Source organism: Cyanistes caeruleus, chromosome 24 (genome assembly GCF_971803275.1).
Source record: "Cyanistes caeruleus chromosome 24, bCyaCae1.hap1.1, whole genome shotgun sequence".
Lineage (NCBI taxonomy): Eukaryota > Metazoa > Chordata > Aves > Passeriformes > Paridae > Cyanistes > Cyanistes caeruleus.
The window spans coordinates 7,324-30,147 of NC_141724.1; the positions used below are offsets into that span (position 1 = coordinate 7,324).

Here is a 22,824-nt window from a genome sequence, read left to right on the forward strand (position 1 = left end):
AGGGCAGCTCCAAACCAATGCAGTTAAGCTGAGTTACAGAGGCAGGCACAGTGCAGTTAAGCTGAGTTACAGAGGCAGGCACAGTGCAGTTAAGCTGAGTTACAGAGGCAGGCACAGTGCAGTTAAGCTGAGTTACAGAGGCAGGCACAGTGCAGTTAAGCTGAGTTACAGAGGCAGGCACAGTGCAGTTAAGCTGAGTTACAGAGGCAGGCACAGTGCAGTTAAGCTGAGTTACAGAGGCAGGCACAGTGCAGTTAAGCTGAGTTACAGAGGCAGGCACAGTGCAGTTAAGCTGAGTTACAGAGGCAGGCACAGTGCAGTTAAGCTGAGTTACAGAGGCAGGCACAGTGCAGTTAAGCTACAGAGGCAGGCACAATGCAGATAAGTTACAGAGGCAGGCACAATGCAGATAAGTTACAGAGGCAGGCACAATGCAGTTAAGCTAAGTTACAGAGGCAGGCACAATGCAGTTAAGCTAAGTTACAGAGGCAGGCACAATGCAGTTAAGCTAAGTTACAGAGGCAGGCACAATGCAGTTAAGCTAAGTTACAGAGGCAGGCACAATGCAGTTAAGCTAAGTCACAGAGGCAGGCACAATGCAGTTAAGCTAAGTCACAGAGGCAGGCACAATGCAGTTAAGCTAAGTTACAGAGGCAGGCACAATGCAGTTAAGCTAAGTTACAGAGGCAGGCACAATGCAGTTAAGCTAAGTTACAGAGGCAGGCACAATGCAGTTAAGCTAAGTTACAGACGCAGGCACAATGCAGTTAGTTTTACAGACGCAGGCACGGTACAAGGCAGTCGCAGGCGATGTCTGCCGGGTGAACGTGGCGATAGCTGCGGATGCGAAGGCCGGTTCCTCGGACAAAAAAATCCACGACGACGTCGAGAGGCTGAGATGGCCGATGACGTGAAACACGAGAGAACGAGAAGATGGATTGGAACTGCCCTGCCCGGCAAAAGCTCTGGGGAGCTTGCAAAGAAACCCTCTCCCTTGGCTTCAGAGGGGCCCATCCCACTACAGCCCTGTCCTCTAACTTAACTTCAAAATGCCAACTCACCTGCTCATCTCTGCTCCTTGCCGTGCTCGGGGCAACGCCGAATCCTGCAAAGACAGAAAAGAAAAAAGCACTCTGAGTTACTGTCACAATGCACAAGGTGGAATTCCTGATGTGGTTCCTTTATTCCATCTGGGACTACAAAAGCTTGTCAGCCAACCAGGGACTGAAACAGAAGAAAAACCACTCAGTCCCACCTCTCGTACCCAAAGATCCCCTGTAAAGTTCTGAAGACAGAGCCCTCAAACGAGTGTGGGGTGCTTTGCCCTGAGGCATGTGCTGTTTTTAAGAAATTCGAGTCACCTCCCTTGCTTTCTAGACACTGCTCACCAGCGTGGCAGGCTAGGGGCGGCTGAGGCGAAACGTCTTTCCCCTGATAATGACTGCACGATAAACCTGCAACCCCTTCTGTCTCTCAGAATCCTGTCCGTGACACCGATTCGTGTCAGGATCCACAAGGTGGGATTTGTGATGTGGTTCTTTCCTTCTATCTTAGAGAACTAAAGATTAGCAGCAAACCAGGGACTTTAAACAGAAAAACCTCTCAGTCCCACTTCTCATACTCAAAGATCCCCTGTAAAGTTCTGAAGACAGAGCCCTCAAACGAGTGTGGGGTGCTTTGCCCTGAGGCATGTGCTGTTTTTAAGAAATTCGAGTCACCTCCCTTGCTTTCTAGACACTGCTCACCAGCGTGGCAGGCTAGGGGCGGCTGAGGCGAAACGTCTTTCCCCTGATAATGACTGCACGATAAACCTGCAACCCCTTCTGTCTCTCAGAATCCTGTCCGTGACACCGATTCGTGTCAGGATCCACAAGGTGGGATTTGTGATGTGGTTCTTTCCTTCTATCTTAGAGAACTAAAGATTAGCAGCAAACCAGGGACTTAAACACCAAAACACACAGAGCTTGCACCCACCTGTCCTCCAGCAACCTGGGCTGGGATATCTTGCAAGTAGACCACCTAAAATAAAAAAAAAAAGGGATTACAGTTATAGCAGAAACTGCGACCCCAGCAAGAACAGCTGCTTCTCTCCACCAACCAAGGCTCACCTTCCACCTGCTTCGCCTTCCCCGCTGCTTTCCAGCTTTACTTCCTAGAAATAAATACAAAGAGAAGAGCTGTAACACAGTGACCGGTTCCAGCCCCGCTGCAAAGTAAAACCGTGACCGACCTTCTCAGGGGGACCCCCTCATCTAGGACAGGTGTTCTGCCAGGAGGTCAATCCGTCTGCATCTGAAAGAAAGTTAGGAAAAAAGTCAAAGTGCTGCAGGGTAACTTCACAGCTCCAGACACCTGCTGCCAACGTAAGAATACTACCTAGACTCCAACTACAGCCCGCATTACAGATCTCCAATTACAAGTGCCCGGGACTTGTCCTTAAACACCTACAACCAGGCTGGGCGCCAGGGCAGAGCAGCTCCGGACCAAATACCCCCAGACACCCGTGACACGTGAGACGAGGGGACGTGACAGGGAGAGAAAACTCTCTGAGACAAGAAAGTCCTCACGAGGACCGAGAGAATGCTGAACGAGATGACCGAGGAGGGACCCCAGGCGAGCCTGCCGGGCTCCGATGGCCCTGGAGGAAAAAGATGCTAAGGGAACAACTATTTTCCAAGAACCGCAGAGACGGATGCCCGAGAATCCTGTGGCTGGAAGCCTCTGCCTGCCTTTGAATCGGCACAAGTCCTTATCCGCTGTAAAGAAACACTGCTGCATATAGCTGTTGACACAGCTGAGAACGAGACCTAAGAAAACATCCGATCGCATCCTTCTAAAGACAGATGCGATTCTGACGCCTGTCCGAGCTCCCGAATCGAAGCTTCGCCGGCGCCGGGCCGAGGAACGCAAAGATGGGAGATGAACGCAAGGACCTGGGGTATCTCATAAGCCCCTGGGAGGGCTAAAGCAAGAGACACGTTACACGAGATGCACATAAGACACAGAAGGCATGAGAGACAAGTGACAACACACCCTGGGACTGCTCTGCCCTGTTCGCCTCAGCATTGCGAACCAAAGTGAGGCTTTCCCTCACTGGGGCCTATGGGGTCATTTCCAGAACCTCCCCATCCCCAAAGCTCACTCAAAAACCCAAACCGATCCGAGTCCCGACCCACCGCCCTGCTTTGATCCCCTCTGCGGGCTCCACTTATCTCTCAGAGGGCTGAAGATGTGAGTCACAGCGAGAGGCCGGTCGGGAGCCAAACAAAGCCACCTCGCTGTCTGGGAAGTTCTTCTCTCACCAGGCTGTTGTCTCAGACAAGTATCATCACCTATGATAAAGAAAACCAAATATAAGTGCACAATCTTAGTGGCATATTCACCAAAACCCGACTCCTACTCACCGTCTCTTAGGAACTCCCGGGTCCTCCGGCCACACGCTTCGGCCACGCTCCGAGGCGGATGCCGTCGTCGCAGGGTACGCCTAGGATAAACGGAGAGGAGGCGACGTAGCGTCACTGAAAGTTGAGCGCGCCCTCGCCGCTCCTTCCAACGCCCCCGACTCGCCGTGACTCCTCGGCCACGCTTAAAGGGTACCAGGACCGCACCGACACGTGGACGAGGTCGAGGCTTCGTCACGGACTCCGGTAATATTTGCTGGGGCTCACCAGAGAAGCAAACCGGGTCTCTTGGCAGGTCAGTGAGGGGGCCTCAGCACAGCATCAGGAGGCAGCCTAAAACACACCAACAAGCAGGGATGCTTGGAGTTGCACCAGAAACTGAGACCCCAGCAAGAACAACTGCTTCTCTCCACCAACCGAGGCTCACCTTCCACCTGCTTCGCCTTCCCCGCTGCTTTCCAGCTTTACTTCCTAGAAATTAATAGAAAGAGAAGAGCTGTAACACAGTGACCGGTTCCAGCCCCGCTGCAAAAGTAAAACCGTGACCAACCTTCTCAGGGGGACCCCCATCATCTGGGATGCAGCGCTCTGCCATGAGGTCAATCCGTCTGCATCTGAAAGAAAGTTAGGAAAAAAGTCAAAGTGCTGCAGGGTAACTTCACAGCTCCAGACACCTGCTGCCAACGTAAGAATACTACCTAGACTCCAACTACAGCCCGCATTACAAATCTCCAATTACAAGTGCCCGGGACTTGTCCTTAAACACCCACAACCAGGCTGGGCGCCAGGGCAGAGCAGCTCCGGACCAAATACCCCCAGACACCCGTGACACGTGGGGACGTGACAGGGAGAGAAAACTCTCTGAGACAAGAAAGTCCTCACGAGGACCGAGAGAATGCTGAACGAGATGACCGAGGAGGGACCCCAGGCGAGCCTGCCGGGCTCCGATGGCCCTGGAGGAAAAAGATGCTAAGGGAACAACTATTTTCCAAGAACCGCAGAGACGGATGCCCGAGAATCCTGTGGCTGGAAGCCTCTGCCTGCCTTTGAATCGGCACAAGTCCTTATCCGCTGTAAAGAAACACTGCTGCATATAGCTGTTGACACAGCTGAGAACGAGACCTAAGAAAACATCCGATCGCATCCTTCTAAAGACAGATGCGATTCTGACGCCTGTCCGAGCTCCCGAATCGAAGCTTCGCCGGCGCCGGGCCGAGGAACGCAAAGATGGGAGATGAACGCAAGGACCTGGGGTATCTCATAAGCCCCTGGGAGGGCTAAAGCAAGAGACACGTTACACAAGATGCACATAAGACACAGAAGGCATGAGAGACAAGTGACAACACACCCTGGGACTGCTCTGCCCTGTTCGCCTCAGCATTGCGAACCAAAGTGAGGCTTTCCCTCACTGGGGCCTATGGGGTCATTTCCAGAACCTCCCCATCCCCAAAGCTCACTCAAAAACCCAAACCGATCCGAGTCCCGACCCACCGCCCTGCTTTGATCCCCTCTGCGGGCTCCACTTATCTCTCAGAGGGCTGAAGATGTGAGTCACAGCGAGAGGCCGGTCGGGAGCCAAACAAAGCCACCTCGCTGTCTGGGAAGTTCTTCTCTCACCAGGCTGTTGTCTCAGACAAGTATCATCACCTATGATAAAGAAAACCAAATATAAGTGCACAATCTTAGTGGCATATTCACCAAAACCCGACTCCTACTCACCGTCTCTTAGGAACTCCCGGGTCCTCCGGCCACACGCTTCGGCCACGCTCCGAGGCGGATGCCGTCGTCGCAGGGTACGCCTAGGATAAACGGAGAGGAGGCGACGTAGCGTCACTGAAATTTGAGCGCGCCCTCGCCGCTCCTTCCAACGCCCCCGACTCGCCGTGACTCCTCGGCCACGCCTAAAGGGTACCAGGACCGCACCGACACGTGGACGAGGTCGAGGCTTCGTCACGGACTCCGGTAATATTTGCTGGGGCTCACCAGAGAAGCAAACCGGGTCTCTTGGCAGGTCAGTGAGGGGGCCTCAGCACAGCATCAGGAGGCAGCCTAAAACACACCAACAAGCAGGGATGCTTGGAGTTGCACCAGAAACTGAGACCCCAGCAAGAACAACTGCTTCTCTCCACCAACCGAGGCTCACCTTCCACCTGCTTCGCCTTCCCCGCTGCTTTCCAGCTTTACTTCCTAGAAATAAATACAAAGAGAAGAGCTGTAACACAGTGACCGGTTCCAGCCCCGCTGCAAAAGTAAAACCGTGACCGACCTTCTCAGGGGGACCCCCTCATCTAGGACAGGTGTTCTGCCAGGAGGTCAATCCATCTGCATCTGAAAGAAAGTTAGGAAAAAAGTCAAAGTGCTGCAGGGTAACTTCACAGCTCCAGACACCTGCTGCCAACATAAGAATACCACCTAGACTCCAACTACAGCCCATATTACAAATCTCCAATTACAAGTGCCCGGGACTTGTCCTTAAACACCTACAACCAGGCTGGGCGCCAGGGCAGAGCAGCTCCGGACCAAATACCCCCAGACACCCGTGAGACGAGGGGACGTGACAGGGAGAGAAAACTCTGAGACAAGAAAGTCCTCACGAGGACCGAGAGAACGCTGAACGAGATGACCGAGGAGGGACCCGAGGCGAGCCTGCCGGGCTCGGATGGCCCTGGCGGAAAAAGATGCTAAGGGAACAACTATTTTCCAAGAACCGCAGAGACGGATGCCCGAGAATCCTGTGGCTGGAAGCCTCTGCCTGCCTTTGAATCGGCACAAGTCCTTATCCGCTGTAAAGAAACACTGCTGCATATAGCTGTTGACACAGCTGAGAACGAGACCTAAGAAAACATCCGATCGCATCCTTCTAAAGACAGATGCGATTCTGACGCCTGTCTGAACTCCCGCATAGAAGCTTTGCCGGAGTCGGGCTGAGGAACGCAAAGATGGGAGATGAACGGAAGGACCCCGGGGTTTCTCATAAGCTCCTGGGAGGGCTAAGACAAGAGATATGTTACACGAGATGTACAGAAGATACAGAAAGCACAAGAGACAAGTGACAACACACCCTGGGACTGCTCTGCCCTGCCCGCCTCAGCATTGTTCGCTAAAGTGAGCCTTTCCCACACTGTGGCCCCAGAGGCCATTTCTCAAACCTTCCCCCCCGCATAGCTGACTCAAAACCCCTAACCGGTGTGAATCCTACCCCACCGCCCTGTTTTTATCCCCTCTGTGACCACAGCCCTCGTCTTATCTCTCTGAAGTGAATCTGTGCGAGGGGACGATCCGTTGCTAAGGAAAGCTGCTGCGGGGGCGGTTCCCCTTTGTGTTACGATGAATCTGCTGAGAGAATCTGAAGTATCGCACTTGATGTGACCTAGAACTTCTGGAAATTCTCCTAAAAAAAAAAAAAAAAAACCAAGAAGAAGAGTCATTATAAAAGCATCTTATTGCCCCTGAACCCCCAACACAAAACCATGAACTTAAATACTCCCTGTATTCAATATTGTTTTCTTCGAGGTGTTTTCAAAACTTCTGCTGCTTCAAATGCCCAAAAAGATGCCTGCTCTTAGTAGGCTGAAGCAAATTGAAAGAGCCTCTTCACTGAAATGAGAGAGGAGCTCTTTACCCCCGCTGATTCCCCTGGAAGGAATAATGCCCCTTAGCACAGCCTGGGGTTAATATACCCCTAATTGGGCCCGCCTCTTTTTCCCACGATGCCTGGGAAAGGGGAGGCGGCAAATCCCAGCGGGTATAAAGGCCCTCAGAGGGACCGTAGCTGTTTGGCTCCTCTGAGTTAAATTTGAGGTAAGGAGCTCTGCGTAGAAGAAAACTCTTTGCGAAAAAACAATGTTTTCTTTTCTGCTACAATTACTCAGGACAATGGAGCAAAGGAACAAAAAAAAGGTAAGAAGAAAAACTTTGTGTTTCAGCAGTGTTGCCAGCAAAGTTGGATAATTTATGGACTTCCATAATTATTTTTCAGTGATTACTAAGTAGCACTCCACCCGTGATTAATTAGGGTGGAGAAGAATAGTATTGATTTGAATGGTGTCTCATAGGGACCTTTAATCAGGGCTGTCTACATTCTAAATGAAAATAAGAAAAAGAATGGACTCCCAGGTGGCATTACCATTACATACCTGCTGGCCTCGCTCCCGTCGCAGATATTTGGTGCCGGGGTGTGGGTAGAAGTGCCCTGAAATGCAGCTTTAAACCCTTGAAATGCTGGAAAAGGCAACGCTTAAAATGAGCAAACGGGACAGCTAACTCCATTTAAACAAATACAGTGGTAAATAAATGGCTTCTCCCCTTTAATTTAAACCCCTCAGGTATTGGGGAAAAGAGTGGTTTTCCTCACTTTAAATCTCTCTGGTGATGGAAAAGGGGGCATTTTACCCTTAATTCAGATCCATAAGGAAGCATCATCCATGCTTTCCCGTTCCACTTAAAGTGGGAAAAAATAGAAAATGGGCAGTCTCTGTCAGTTGATACCTCTAACAGCACAGAAAAAGCACAGTTTACCTCCAATTGAGACTATTAAAATTGCAGGGGAAGTGGATTCCTCTTCAATTTGAACACAGGCAATTGTGGAAAAGGAAGCTTTTTCCCTCAGCTTAAACCCCTTTTTTCCTGATAACCCATCCCTTTTTTGGGGCTCTGAAGAGGAAGTGGTGAGGTAGAAGAGGAAAGTTGAAAACTGTCGCTGTTTCGCGTTGTCGGGGAGAGTTGTTGGCGTAGCGGATACTGACGAGATCTGTGCCGGTGTTAGCAGCGGGGCGGAGACAGGCGGGGGCCGTGTGCCGGCGTTGGGTGGCTTCGGTGGTGCACGCGGGGACGTGAAGACGCATGGCGGGGACTGGACGGTGGCTGGGCTGGGCGGTGGCAGAGGCGACGCGGGTGTCAGCAGTTGTAGAGCCGGTGTCCCGGCCCCTTTTCTCCCCCTCCGCGGCTTGAGAGGCCGGTACGAAGGGCGGTAGAAAAGCTGCGGGCGGGCACGGGGCGGCCGTGGGTAGCGGCAGGAGCATCGGCGATAGAAGCGGTGACTGCGCATGCGTGGATGACGTCAGCGCCGTAGGGCAGCATGGGGGAGTGGTGGACGGCAGCGCGAATTTCGGGTCGGCCCGCACCGCACAGAATAGTGTCGGTGGGCGGCGGCGGGGCCGGCGGCCCCACGGGCGCCGGGAAAGCGGAGCCCGCGGGGCACCAAGGCGGCGCGGACGGCGCGGAGGGGGTGTAGGGGAGCTGAGCTGCGGGAACCGCGATGCCGAGGGCGGGCGGGGTGGCGGAGCCGGGAACCACGGTGTCGGCGGGGGAAGGGGGGACCGCGGGTTTAACTTTAATAGTTCTTTAGGCTATTCTTTAAGAATAGCTAATTCTTTAGCTATTTCAGAGCTATTTTAGGATACTTCAGCATATTTTAAGGTCAGTCAGAGGGGACGCCCTGTGAAAATGTAGAGTTTTAGGACTGCAGAGGTAGGCTTTGGTAAGGGGCCGGTTGTGGTGCCGTGGGTTGGGTCCCATGCTGCTGATCCAAAGGTGATTTTCCAGGTCCGGTGAAGTTGCTGAGGTTAGACTCATGAATAGACGCTGGAGGTTTGGTCTGAGGAAAATCCTGCACTAGAAAACTCACGACACAATTTTGGTGATGTTGATTTGTCAGAAGTGTTTATAACATCGAGGGCAGCCCGAGTTCGAGGTGGGGAGGGCTAGAGTCCAGAAGGAACCCTGCGCCGTTCATAATTCTAGGAGGCAGAAGCCCGCTCCCAGCCACTGGGCCCCTGGCCTCAAATGGCAGCCCTTTTAAAATGTAAAAAAACCCTCCTCTCGCCCTCCCTCCCCGACTGTCAGTTTGTCAGAGGCGTTTGGCAGTCCAAGGGCAGCCTGAGTTCTGGATGGAGGCAGCTCGGGTCCGGGAGGAATCCTGCTCCGTTTGTAATTTTGGGACGCAGAAACCCGCTCGCGGCCGCCCGGCCGCTGGACGTGAATGGCACCCCTTTTCCGTGGGAAAGAAAACTCACCTCTGCAGGTTCCTGATGTCAGTTTGTCAGAGACGTTTGGCACTCCAAGGGCAGCCTGAGTTGTAGCTGGGGGTGGCTTGGGTCTGGGAGGAATCCTGCTCCATTCGTAATTTTCCTAACCCTCTAACCTTAACCCTGAACCCTAATCTTAACCCTAACTCTAACCTTAACCTTAAACCAACGTGGGTAGAAAGAAAATCATTAAAATTTTAAAATATATTCTCAGTGTATGTATCAGAAGTTTTCCTTCTTGTAGAATTCTACAAAACCCAGAATGCACTGGCCTCATCAGAGATGTCATCCTATGGCATGCCCAGAAAAACTGGATTAATGGGACCGAATCCTGGCGGCTAGCACTGAAACCGGTAGGAACTGGTGTGGGACATCAGACGCTAAAGCCATACAAGAGCTACAGCTGGTACTAAATTGTTTACAGCTATTTTCTATACAAATAAAAAGTTGTTACCACTGACAGGACTTAATGATTTTTATACCATTTTTGCTGAACATTTGTTTTTTGAACGGGGGATCGAAGACTTCCAATAATAAATTGCATTTAATTTCCAGAGGAGCGGCATGTTTGTGAGTAAAAATGTGGATTGTACCCCTGGAAGCCAACCAAGAATGTGGTTTAGATAGTGCAGAACCAACAGGCCATGAACTGCAATTTGTTTTTAATATCTATATAAAAAATAATGAGCAATTTACATGTCTCTCTCTAGTCAGAACCTCAGAAGTCTGTATAAAGGTGCTGTACAATATATAAACATTTACACCCGGTACATCCATCCGTTACGTAGCATTCCGAGGCCACGTGGCTAAGTCTGATACGGGAAGTACGGATACAAGGTCTACGGAAGGAGAAATCACATACGGGTAAGACATTATCAGGTCACATGAACATATAGAAAAATAGAGAGGAGTTGAAGGCAAGGAAATAATTTCAGTGGGGCTAATTCATCTGGAATTAAAGGACTGGATTTGTCACTGTACTCAGTGGTCAGGCCGAGTGCACACAGCTCAACGTAAACCAACCTCTGGGGAAGAACGTGGGGCAATATCTATACAGGCTACTTCAGAGTATTAAATAGTTCACAGTCATATTCCACTCAAGGAGAATTCGTACGTGTTGCGCTGCATGGCAAACCCGGCGTCAGTGTCTCACCCGGTTTCGAGCAGGTGACCGTGGTTCAGAGCTGCTTTAAAGCCTTTTGAATTCCCAAAATCTTTGTTTTAAAGTTGTTTGAGCAGTCAGCTGTACTTGTGAAGAATTCCACTCAGAACTTTGACAGCCTTTAAAAGCATTTAGTGTTTCAAATCCAAAACAAGATATTCACTTGGAAAGAGGAAATCATGTTTGTATTTGAAGTAAAGCTCGATCATTCTACTTTTCTCTCTCCAGCAAACTAGACCGAGGGCCTCCTTTTACCACTTTTCTGCAGTCATTGAAACTGTGAATAAAATAAACCCCTTCTGTTTCTGTTGTTCTTACATCTGTAGGACTGATGGGTCAATAGGTTCTGGTCATAACATCCCTCTTTAAAATATCTCTGGCAGCACAAAACGTAGATGGTGTGTCTCCTGTATCCTGTTTGTCATCAACACTCTTTGATCACACATTTATAGTAAACAGGGGAGAGTTCTAAAATACATGGGCAAGAACATCACTGAAACCACTGCTCTGGCAGCTGAGTCTGTCCTAAGGTCAGCTCTTACCTCTACAGAAGGAAAAATCTCAAATTCTTAACTAGCATGAAATAATTAAAGATGGGACTTTTCAGCATCAGCTCCATCCCAAGGCCAAGGGCATCGCAGTGCCATGAGTGAAACGGAAGGAATTGTGTTAACGGAACCCAGAATTTTCTTCCCTCTCAAAGATGTTTGCAACCCAAATCCCTGTAACTCAAGGAATTAAAGCAATTTTGCTGTGTCAGAAAAAGCAAAATCACAAATTAATTAAAATACCATATTTAGCTACAGGGTTTTGTATTAGGTATAAAAATTCCAGGAAATGTACGAACGCAGCAGCAGCAGCAGCTCATTTGCTGCCCTGGAACTGACAAAAACCAACTCACCCATGTTCTGTGGGTTTCCTGATGTAAACGTGCAACCTGCTCTAGAGAAAGCACCCGCTTCACGCCAAACCTGCCTTGTCTGTGACTGGAATCCCCGTAGGAAAGGCTAGATTGACTGGATACAGCAGCTAGCATGGCACGGGAACAGGAAGTGAGTCGGGATCACATTGGCAACAGAGGCATTAAATAACTTTGTTCAGAGTTCACAATACTTGGGGGAAGCTGCAGCAGTGCAACACTGGGAGCGGCAGACATGGCCTGCCTTTGCAGGGGACACGGGGACAGCAGCTCATAGAAGGGTTTCACTGAGGCAATCTGCAAGGTCCTTCAAGGAGCTTAGATAATTTAAGAACAAATCAAATACCTTCCCCACCTCTAACCATTTTCTGAGGGGAAAAAAAAAAAGACAACTGTGCGAGATGAACCGATGCTTTAAATTACCCTTACTGGAAAATTGATCAAAACACGTTCTAAAGCACAGTGTCTGTCAGTCAGTCACACCTGTTTTCCAGGCACCGCTGCTGCTGGGGTGCCCTTACAGCCACTGGGGACCTTCCATGGCCCAGGAGTTATCAGTGTTTTCCTTACTGGAGAATTCCTCTCAGGTTGGGAAGTTCCATCTTTGGTTTCATCAGGCAGCTCCACGTGTCTTTTTCCATGGTGCCTGCTCAGCCTAAGAGCTTCCTGTGTTTCCACCCTCCTTTGTTTCTCCATGGAAAGCAGCGGGATATCGGAAAGGCTGGAGGTTTTGAATCTGCTAGAACCTGTGCCTCCAGAGCTGGACTTGGTTAATAAGTCATCTTCAGAGGCATTTCTTCTGGAGTCCCTGAAGGGAAGGTTATGTTCACCAAACACTGGGTAAGGTCGGTCTGCAGAACACCCTTCTGTCTTTCCTGGAGTCTTCTGCTTCATCTCTTTCCTGGTGACTTCTGGTTTACCATTCCCACCTTTCAACTGCTCAACAGTTGCCTTCTCGCCACGGGATGTTCTACCCTGGATCCTTCCCACCATTGCTGTGCTTCCTGGCTTGCTGAGATGCCTTTGGGGACTTGCTGACCTTTCTTGATTTCCACCTGAAGACTCCTTTTTGTCACTGCTCTTCATCCCTATTTCTGCGGTTTTACTCTCACTCCTGGAACTTTCAGATATATGTGAGAGATTGTTTGTCTCAGGATCCCCTTTCCTGGGGCTGTGGAATCCCACATGAGAGTATCCTTCAGCAGCCCCAGACTTTGCTGGACTGGCAGATCTGCCACTTTTGGTCCCTGCTTCTGAACTACCTTTAGTGATCCCAAACCCAGGACTCGAGGGACATTCCCATCTGCTCTTTGTTCTCTGGGGAGAAGACTGAGGCTTCCTCTCACACTGGTTTTCAGTTAAAGTGCTTATCTTGTCAGGCACAGTGTTCTCTGCTTGTTCCAGTTTCTCAGACAGCTGAACTCTGGTTAAAGCTTCTCCTGATACTGCTAAATAACACACTTCAGATGGGGAAGCAGCATGGGAAGATGAAGATAATAATGGTGACTGTTCTTCATATATTACATTTGATGAAGCAGGGTTGCAGCCATCCCAATCACCTGGAAGCGAATGATGAGAGATTTGATTAAATACACAAAAAGCAAAAATCGGCAAACTACTGAGTTCAAATCAAAAATCACTACAGAGTGGCATATTTTCAAAGCTTTACTTTGCCAGATTTCTGTACTGTGTTGTTCTACAATAACCCTGAGGATGTGATTTTGAAAAAAAGAAACAAACTAGTGCTCAGAATGCTCGATCCCTGCAGGACTGAGAGAGTCTTGGATCAAGACAAGTTTAGAGCCTACACAGCAAAATTTCAAATTAAAAAGTCCCTGACCTACATTGTTTAATAAAACAAAACAAACCAGAACTGTTATGCTTAAAGAAATCTGAAACAGTGAAAAGTTTGGGTTATTCATAGCTTTGCCCTTCAAAAATAGGAAGAGATGAAACAAGACATGCAGATTTACCAAGTCTTTAAGGAAAAACCAAGAAAAGCACTGAAAGCCCTTAATGTTGCTCAGGTTTCACGTAGGGACACAGACTGGAAGGAGCCAAACCTGAAGGAGGAAGAGAAAAAGCCCAGAAGTACATACAAAAAAAACCCCAAAACCCACAGAGTACAGCAAGCGAGATTTCAATCAGAAATGTGGGATTAACAGCAAGGCAAGAGACAATAAACCCTTCCCCCACTCCACCACCTCCTTCACCTCATCCCAGGCCCCCTCTCTAGACAGAGAGCTAGAGGTTCGTCCAGCTCCAGAGGTTCCCTTTTGTCCAAGTCTGTTTCTCCCCCAAGTTCAGGGAATTTCTGAGACCAGCAGGACCAGGAGTGATGCTCAGGACCCTTTTCTAGCTCTTGGGAGAAAAGAAATTCAGACAGTACTGAGCAGATTTTACCCTTTGAGTGAATGCCAATTAGCGACAACGCGCAAAGTATTTGGTAGCTGTGCGTGTTCGGGATTTTGAAAAGATAAACTCGAGGTTGCTCACGGTGACCGAAAAGCTCCTTATCAGAAGAAGCGACCTTACAATTTAGGAAGTTTAACCATCAGCACCTCATTGTCAGCATCAGGGGTTAAAAAGACTAAAATGCATATTTAGGAAATGAAATGTTCTTTGCTTTAAAATTCCAGCACTGCCACAAGCCTCTGATTTGCAGCCTTGGGACTGAGTCAGACCCAAAGTCATCAGTTCTGAACTCTGTGGCTCCTGCAAACATTTGCTCTGCTGTACTTCCTGGTTTGTTTTTTTTTTGCCTACAAAACTGTGGTTTCCTTTTGTAGATGCAGAAATCTCCCTAAATCCCTTTGGAGAATAAAGTTGTCCCTTTCCTGATTCCTGAAGTTTTGGCTTTGAGAAACAAAGTTTTTCATAATTTAGAAAGCTAAAAACAGAGGTAAATATGTACAGTAACAAAATTTTAGCAGTAGTGTAGCACAGAGAAGTTTCATTTAAATTAAAAGGCAATCAGGGTTAATCAGCGTATTTTTATAGAAAAACTCGATTAGCTTGGACAGAACTGAGCAACTAATTAGAAATACGGAATAATTTCAGATTGTGCAATACTCCCGTGTACTTGTCACGTGTTGATTTTACTCCAAATATTCCTCATGCTTGAAAACAGGTATTTTAATTTTCAATTTTTGCATTTTAATATTTAATTTAATTCAATAATGAATGCACAGCTGTTACAAAGGCAACCGCCAACTACTGCAGTAGTAATGTGAACAAGCAGCCGAATCTCCTTATCCCACTTTACTCCCCTCAGCACCAAACAGCCCTTAGGACAACGTACTGTGATCTGGTATCAATCCAGTCCCTGGTCTCAGCAGCAGCAAAACTTTATTTCCTCCAGCCTGAATCAGCTCAATGGCTCGTGTGTGAGTGATTCCTTGGGTAGGTTCTCCATTAATTTCCACTATTTGGTCACCAACCTGAGGAAAAAAGCGAAGCAGATTAGTCTTTGGGAATCTCTGACTCTGCGAATTGGCTTTTCATTTAGAAAGGAAAAATAATTGAGGCAAATGCTTCTGTTTTCCCTCTCATGCTAAAATCCAGTGGGCATTAGTGACATCATTCCCTGGATGACAAACAGGATGTGACCCCAGGGTCCGGGGGTTCAGAGGTGCACAGAGGTAGTCTGTTCAGGGAAAGATTCCAGATAGCTTAACCACATCTTCTATTTATTTACAAGCGATGAGGCAGATACAGGATGTGCTTGAACGTATTTTCATTCCGGATTGTGGAGGGAGCACGTGGATCAACAACATCGCACCTGTCTGAGGTCACCTTATCCAGGGGAGGACACGGCACCTTCCCTATGCCCACTGCTGAGCTGAACACCGTGCAAACGGGTTTGCTATAGGGACAGGAATTGCTGTTTCAGGTTGGAGAGATCAGCGGTGAGGTCTCAGAGCCAATAAACAACTCTCACTGGTACCAGGCAGGTAATTTCAGCTCGTGCTAACTTCCCCCGCTGCTGGAAAGGGGCTGGAATAGCAGACCCCAAAAAGAGTTCTCTGTTGGGGAAAACTGGGAAGGGAAATGGGGGCCAAAAGGGAGTGGAAGCCTATTTGGCACCGCACACAGCAGCCAATAGATGTCACTTGGTGTGTAACGTTAACATCTTCAACAAAACCCAGGAAGCCTCTTTAAGACGCTCCGTCAAAGGAGGTCACCACTCTGGATAAACTAACATATTGACCGCATCAAAAAATGGATTAGAGTAGCCAAACTCACATGGACTCTTCCATCCTTGACTGCCGGCCCATCCTCAGCCAGACGGAGGATGAATAAGCCCATGTTGTATTCTTTTCCTCCCCGGAGGCTGAATCCAAACCCTCGAGGGCCCCTTTCCAACTCCACTGGGAAACAGCCGGGATTCTGTGCAGGAAGTCAGAGAGGGGGATGGAAAAAAAAAATAAATTAAAAAAAATAAAGAGATGAAGACATGTAGGCAGATTTAACCTTTTGTTTTTCTAGAAAAACATTTCAATACTTCTGCATTTTGAGCATTTAAACAGCATTCATCCCAGCTCTGGGGTGACTCAGGGTAATGGTTTTAACCTAAGTCTAAACATTCAGAACATCTTTCCTTCTGAGACAGGCACAAAATTCCTGAAGAAATTTGGCCAAAGGGTCCGTAGTCGCTCCCTTACAAGCCTTTAGTGTTTCTTTCATAACAATAATGAGCGTTCAACTACCCTAAGGAGACAATCACGTTTAAAACATGAGCAAAAATATTCCGTGAGACACTTCGGTACACTTTTATACACAACTGTTCTACCCATATCTGACAGGGAAATGTTGTAATGTTCTGCTTTTGAGAACTCTGTGGCAACACCGCTGGAGTGCCTTGATGGATGAGGATTCCCTGTGTCTCCCCACCCTCTGGATGGATTTTTGTACCTGGGAATGACGGCTGCCAACACCTGAAGCAGCATCCAACTGTGCCATGTGCTTGTGCTCAGGCCAGGACAGCCGGTAGCTACTAGAAACTTCTTTTCCAGCTTCCCCTTCTGTAGCTCCCCTACAGAAAGGTGAAAGGATGCGGACGTTACCTTCGCATTCGTCCCTCTGGCCAAGCTCTGCCCACCATTCCCAGCCACTTTTCCCAACCTGTCTGGGTTGATCAGTGCTAATCCCAGCGGTCGGTGCTGTGGGGCCGGACTCTGCCTGGCTGAGTTTGTTCCTGATGGAGGACCACGTTGCTCTAAAATGCAAACAAAATCTATAGTCACAACTTCACAAATCCACAGCCGGGACAATGGTCACCACCAGTGCTGGGACTACCGCTCCCAAGAAACCAAGCAGCTGCAACACCTTGGCCTGGGCCGAGCTGAGCTCATGTGGGCACAACAGAGAGAGAGGATTTTCCAAGCCAGGAACACGAGTACAGCTCTAATTATTCCATGGAATAAATTCCTATGAATTTTATTCTTTATTCTTTTACTCTGCTTTTCCTCAGGAAATACCAACACGATTGTATGGATTCTGACATGAACAGAAGGTTTTTAGCCTGCTTGCGACTTGATAGATGCCAGAGGGGATCGGGGCCGATCCTTTCCAGGAAATTGGTTCAGATATTTAGTACCATGAAATTTTCTAAGAGATGAAGAACAGTGTCTATTTGAAAAATATCCCTCTATAAAGGTAAGGGAATGAGGATCTTCAGGAGAAATGGGGATTTGGAAGTGAAGGTCCCATCAAATAAAGGGAAATCGCCAACTCATTTAAGGCACGACACGGTTTTCCATTTCCCAGCTCCAGACAAGGTGAGGAACTGGTCCCACAGCCCCACTGTGGGGAGGAGTTCACTGGCAGGCAATCGAGAAGAATTTTAAAGTGTTTTTCCTTCTCCCTAGGTTAAAAAAAAAAATGTTTTAAAAAAACCATTTAAAATAACCTCCTATTATTTTCCCCTCTGCGGAAAACACTGTTAGTGTGCGCTTTACAATAAATCCGGTGCATTTCTGGAAAAAGCCCCATGTTTCGGGACACAAAAATGACACCCTCGCTTAAGAATAAGGAACCACCGTCTACACAAAAAGCTGCCCCTTAGGTAGAACCTGAATGGCAAGCAGTGGCCCAAGATGGACTTCGGTGATGAAATATAAACTAATAACTCCTTTTCCCTGGAAGGAGCCCCATTAGGTGCAGCACATTAAGAAATGTGGTAATTAAGAACATACCAATTCCATTAAAATGCAAAAAGTGCTCGAGAATGTTAAGGGAAGGGAAATTTAAAGCATATTACACTGAATTTCTCAGTGTAATAAAAATGTTCTCAGCTTCCAGAGCCCTCAACAGAACTGCTTGGTGCTGTTCCCATGACATGCCAGAAAGAGGTTTTTCTCTAGAGACAAAATGTCAACTTTTACTCCTGGTATACCCTCAGATTTTTATTTTAGAAGCATAGGCAAGAAAAACGCCATCTGTTTGTACAAATCCCGCATCCCTCTCTGCAGCCTCCTCTCGTGTGTTCCCAGCTAATACTTGACAAAAGATGACAGGCTCTTGCTTTCATGAAAAATGGTAAAGAATCTCTTCTGGCGCATGAAGGGAATTAATTTATTCCCGTGAAAAGCAAAGATCACGGGTCTATGAAAGCCTGAGGGGAGGGAAGGGGACGAGGCAAGAGGTTTTGTTTCCACTTTCAAAGGACAAAGCTGGGGAACAGCAAACTCTATCAGCGTTTCTGCCTTATGAGGCTCGACAGCTTCCGGCAAGAAAGGCATTTTGTGTTTTTGCAGCTGTATCCTGGATTTTCCTGGGTGTGAATCAGCCCTGTGAGGCTCAGCTCTCTCCCCTGAGTGCCTGAAACCCTGACTTGCCCACATCCATGCTCGATTCCTCCACTAGAGAGGGCTCTACTGTGAGCTAAACTCTATTTCTTCAGCTACATCAAGGGGAATTTTAAAGAGGAGGTATATTCCCACTCTACTGGAATGGGAATTCTGCTTCTTTCTCCTTCACTGTCACAAAATTCTTTACATCTGAAACACACCAATTCCAGCTCCTCTGAGGCACAGATTTTTTCTGACTGATCTTCACTCTGGTTTCACCACCTGCTGCTGAGGGGTTCTTTCCTCTCTTTGTTGGATCTCCCCAGGTTCTGGTTTTATCTCTGTATTTTGGCTCCAAATCTGTAATTGAGGCAGTGGGAAAGGTTTTTACACGGAGTCCGTGTAAGGACGTGCATAAACAATGGGCAGAAATATGACATTGAGAAAACTTATTTTGAAAACAAGTGGAAGGTGTGCCTATCCATGGCAGGGAGCAGAATGAAATGAATGGGGTTTCGGGTCCTTCCAACCAAAACCAGTCTGGATTTGATGACCAAAAGCTGCAGAGAATACAGATCTAATTCAATCAACTCAAACTTCAGTTGCTTTATACACATCACTCATGGCAACTGCTTTGAAGCGTGTCCCTTCAAACTGGAATGAAGTGAAATAGATTGGATAAAAATAAAAAATCTTAATAGAAAAGTAACTTAGAGAGGTCTCTCTACTTCAAGCATTAACAAAAAGGAGCATTAAGTCTTTAAAATTCTGTGTTACAGGCTGAGATGGCATGCTAAATATTTGCAATGAATGTGAAATTAGAGAATCATCTGCTGGCTTTATTCACAGCCTGGTTCTAGGTATTTCTTCTTTAAAAGGTGAAGAAAGCCAACTTTATGACAAAATGATAGAGAGTTTAATTAAACCCATAAGCAGCATTCAAGAAAAATGCAGGGTGGGAAAACAGCTTTTCTCTCCAAGTTACTGGATTTTATAAATTTACATTTTTGTTTAGAAACAATACCACAGTGCATGCAGTGTTACATGGGAGCTGTCATTAAGTCACAGTCTCTGAAGATGGGGCTTTGCAGTTCTTAGGACTCATTTTGCTGCGCAGGTGACACAGCACGTTTTGCAGGTGGAATAGACTGGCAGGAAAAACAGGTGTCAAGGTCTTTTTCCCATGCGGTGGGATGTGACCCTTTTCCAAAGGGGAGCTTTGGCAGACAGAACTGCAGCATGTTTCTGCTGCAACGATGCAGCGCTAGGGAATCTGTGTGTTTTAACATGGGAGACAGCAAAAACTCAGGGTTTAAAAAGAAGATTTGAAAAACAGGAGTCCCTGTGGCCTTAGAGCAGGGACACGGCATCCTGGCAGCACTGGCCTCATTGGGAACAGAGCTCTGGCAGCACCTGCAACAGCAAGAGCCAAGCCCTGAGCCAGGGTGAGAAGATTTTCCCACTAAGCATCATCCTGTGGCTGCTGCAGCCCCCTGAGGAGGGGTCATTTCTCTACGGCTGGAAAATACAAGGTCTGGACGGGACATTTCTATGTCAGCAGCACCTTCTCACACATGACAATTTCTCTCACTCTTCACTGCATGGTCTAGCTTCTTTTTGGGTACGATCACCTTGTTGCGGCAGCTCCCCTCTCTCTCTGTCCCACCCGCCTTCAGCTCCTCCAGAGCAAACACATGAGCTTCCAACATGCTCAGCTTCCAGGAGCTGATGATCCCCATTGGTCCCACCCAACTCAGGATATTCCAAGATTCAATCTCCTAAATTTCCAAACACCTTCATATACTCCATTTAAGCCAGTAAACTTCAGCAGTGAGAAATACCCAGCTCTGATAATGTGGTGGCACCTTCCTTACCTTCCTCAGCCACCACCGTGAGGGTCACCACGTTGCCTGCATCCTTGATGAGCTGCACAATGTTGTCATGGGAGAGCTCCACGATGGATTGGTTGTTTACCGCTGAGATTCTGTCGCCCACCTTCAGCTTCCCACACTGGTCAGCCGGGCTTCCCTCGATAACCCGCCCGATCTTGTGAGGAATCACTAGAAAACAAGAATAGGCACAGCAACACTATAAGTATTCACAGAATTATGGAATATCCTGAGTCGGAAGGGATCCACAAGGATCGAAGTATAGCTCCTGGCCCTGCACCGGGCAACCTCAAGAATCCTACCATGTGCACTTCAGATAAGCATCACATAGACCCAGAATTATCAGTCACAGAACCACAAAATACGCTGAGTTGGAGGGACCCACAAGGATGATCAACTCCTGTCACTGCAGAGGACGTCCCATAATCCAAACAAATCCCACCCTGTGCCTGAAGAGCATTGTCCAAATACTCCTTGAGCTCTGGCAGCCTTGGGCCTGTGACCACTTCCCTGAGGAGCCTGCCTGTTCACTGCCCTGCCACCCTCTGGAGGAAGAAGCTTTTCCTCATACTCAACCTAATTCTCCCCTGGCACAGCTCCAGCCATTCCGTTGGTCCTGTCACTAGTCATTACAGAGCAGCGACCAGCGTTTGTCCCTGCTCTCCTGCTCCAAAGGGTGGCACCGCTTGTACAGGACAAACCTGCAAATAATGAGGAATGCCTCACTGTGAGCAAATGGAGTGGCCAATCCGACAGCATGGCCTTGTCATATACAGGGTGTTTTGCCTGAAGGAAAACGTGGGAAGGAAATGGGTCACAAAGGGATGAGTGAGAACGTGTGGCCCTGAAGTGCACCAACAGTTGGTTTTACCATATATAATGTAGTTTTCCACTTCATGCATCGACCCTGACGGACGGTAAGGGCTCAGAGAGAGTTATGGCCATCCACTGTAACGCAGAGATTCAGATGCATGGGCAAACTCTTCCCACTTGCAAAAAAAAAATTAACCCTTAAACACACTTAAAAATATGTATCAAACTTCTCCTGCCTGGGACTGATTCAGTCAGGTGAGGACCTGAGCAGGGAGCCTGCGCAAGGCCAGCAAGATGCTACATCAGCTCTGCACAGACCTGACCACTTTTCCTGATCTCTGAGATGAACGTGCACTTGTAATAATTGTCTCAAATTTCTTCCAGCTGTCCTGGCTTGGTTCACCCCAGAGTGATACCGTGCCCTGCACGGACTCCTCCGGAAGCAAGGGCTATGGGGCCAGAACAGACAGAATGGAGAAAACAAGAAATGTTATGAGAAGTAGAAGGAAAAAAGACTGATTTCAGCTCCTTTCCCAGAGATGACCGCAAAGGCAGAACTAGAGACAACCATGCCGGAGCCACGTCCATATCTCACAACTGCAATACCAGACCAGGCCACTTTTTGACTTTGATGATCTTCCTAGACAAACACACTCAGTGATGGTAATGGTCTCACTGCTTTCCACCAAATACTGTAGACTCTACTTCCTCAGATCCCCAAAACAAGAAATTTTACCTGATTAGGTAATACAAAGCCAAGGTTGAAACTACGCTTCCATTAAAATGCCAATGAATTAATGCATCATCGCCACTGCCTGACAAATATCTACATCCTAAATGCTGCCCCGTGACAAGTGCACTCTTGGGTATGGGTCGTGTGGGATATAAATTCCCCGTTCCCCACTTATGTCACAGTGGGGTGACCAAGAGCATAAATATGAAGCAAAACAGACCGAGACTTAGCTGGCTGGGCTGTGCCAGTGTAAGTGAAAGCTGACTATGAGGGAAACACCAGCAGTGCAGAGGAAGCCATATCCCTGGAGAAGCCCAGCGAGGCCAGGCAGGGGCAGAGCCAGCAGGACATGGCACTTACCCCCGGGAGGAGGTTTGTTCTTGGAGGTGAGGATGACGAAGCCAAATCCTTCGTTCTCCTTCCGCTGCAGACGGACATCGTAGACCTCCGGGCACGGCTGGTTGGCCAAGTCAACACGGTTCAGCTGGGGAGAGCCGTTCTGTGTCAGGACAGGCTGTGGCTCCTCCTCCTCTGCCTGCTTTTCCCCTTGCAGGGAGTGGACAAACAACAAATAAGAAACAATCGCACCAAGCGACTTGAGCACAACCATGAAGCTCAAGTGTCAGTGCCAGTATGAGGTGGCAACAGCAGTTGCCAGTCAGAGCAGGGGGCCCTTTGTCAGCTGTAAATCCTACCCCAGCTTTGTCATTCATGGAGTCACAGACAAATATCTGAACTGTTGATCTGGACACCGATCTAAAACTGCAGCATCTCAAGATCCTGCCCTGAAATGGCTCTCGTTTGAATAGTTAAACTTGCTACACACCGATGTGAAAGATTTGAGAATACAGCATACGGAAGGTGCCCCTTCCTGCCCGTGGCAGGATGTGGGACAAAATGAGCTTTAAGGTCCCTTTCAACCCAAAACGTTCTGAGATGTTGAGAAAAGAGACTGCGTTATTATACAATTTCCACAGCACTAATGGCTGTTTTAACTACTACCCACTACAAAAAAGAAATCACCGCTGCATCATAATTTTCAGAGCCTTATCTGTGTAAGCAGTGCAAGCTAGCGAGCAACGGGGTCCAA

At 48.2% G+C, this 22,824-nt stretch overlaps 2 protein-coding genes across 5 annotated transcripts in view; both read right to left on the minus strand.

The window, feature by feature from the left end:
• Window positions 1-794: 794 nt before the first annotated feature.
• On the minus strand, window positions 795-8,608 carry LOC147649398 (uncharacterized). 4 transcript variants are annotated; one of them, XM_086861616.1, is made up of 18 exons: window positions 7,920-8,529; window positions 7,538-7,622; window positions 6,762-6,792; window positions 5,668-5,729; window positions 5,545-5,588; window positions 5,385-5,450; window positions 5,121-5,200; window positions 4,893-5,048; window positions 3,952-4,015; window positions 3,829-3,872; window positions 3,669-3,734; window positions 3,405-3,484; window positions 3,177-3,332; window positions 2,231-2,292; window positions 2,109-2,152; window positions 1,975-2,019; window positions 1,062-1,105; window positions 795-893 (listed from the first exon to the last, which is right to left on the minus strand). In XM_086861616.1, exons 1-4 carry the CDS (start codon window positions 8,446-8,448, stop codon window positions 5,715-5,717), a joined length of 660 nt encoding a protein of 219 aa, XP_086717742.1. In that variant the 5' UTR covers window positions 8,449-8,529; the 3' UTR covers window positions 795-893; window positions 1,062-1,105; window positions 1,975-2,019; window positions 2,109-2,152; window positions 2,231-2,292; window positions 3,177-3,332; window positions 3,405-3,484; window positions 3,669-3,734; window positions 3,829-3,872; window positions 3,952-4,015; window positions 4,893-5,048; window positions 5,121-5,200; window positions 5,385-5,450; window positions 5,545-5,588; window positions 5,668-5,714. The 4 variants fall into 4 exon arrangements, with proteins under 4 accessions (XP_086717742.1, XP_086717743.1, XP_086717739.1 ...); XM_086861617.1 differs by lacking the exons at window positions 795-893; window positions 1,062-1,105; window positions 1,975-2,019; window positions 2,109-2,152; window positions 2,231-2,292 and having other exon boundaries at window positions 2,471-3,332; window positions 3,952-5,048; window positions 6,601-6,792; window positions 8,147-8,608; XM_086861613.1 differs by lacking the exons at window positions 795-893; window positions 1,062-1,105; window positions 1,975-2,019; window positions 2,109-2,152; window positions 2,231-2,292 and having other exon boundaries at window positions 2,471-3,332; window positions 3,952-5,048; window positions 5,668-6,792; window positions 7,920-8,525.
• A 1,464-nt stretch (window positions 8,609-10,072) lies between these two features.
• Window positions 10,073-22,824, minus strand: part of MAGI3 (membrane associated guanylate kinase, WW and PDZ domain containing 3) — a 56,080-nt gene continuing 43,328 nt past the window's right edge. Inside the window, 8 exon segments of the mRNA XM_086861612.1 lie at window positions 10,073-13,067; window positions 13,482-13,571; window positions 14,810-14,948; window positions 15,754-15,897; window positions 16,423-16,543; window positions 16,633-16,726; window positions 20,174-20,359; window positions 22,095-22,280. Coding sequence (XP_086717738.1) covers window positions 13,522-13,571; window positions 14,810-14,948; window positions 15,754-15,897; window positions 16,423-16,543; window positions 16,633-16,726; window positions 20,174-20,359; window positions 22,095-22,280 — 920 coding nt within the window. The 3' untranslated portion in view covers window positions 10,073-13,067; window positions 13,482-13,521.

Excerpts from the sequence above, each read along its gene's own strand:
- LOC147649398 (XM_086861613.1), bottom strand. The coding sequence starts at position 8,448 with ATGCGCAGTCACCGCTTCTATCGCCGATGCTCCTGCCGCTACCCACGG. Across the intron at positions 7,623-7,919 it reads TTTAATAGTCTCAATTGGAG|CATTTCAAGGGTTTAAAGCT; the intron begins GTAAACTGTGCT and ends TGCCTTTTCCAG. Across the intron at positions 6,793-7,537 it reads GACGGGAGCGAGGCCAGCAG|GAGAATTTCCAGAAGTTCTA; the intron begins GTATGTAATGGT and ends TTTTTTTTTTAG.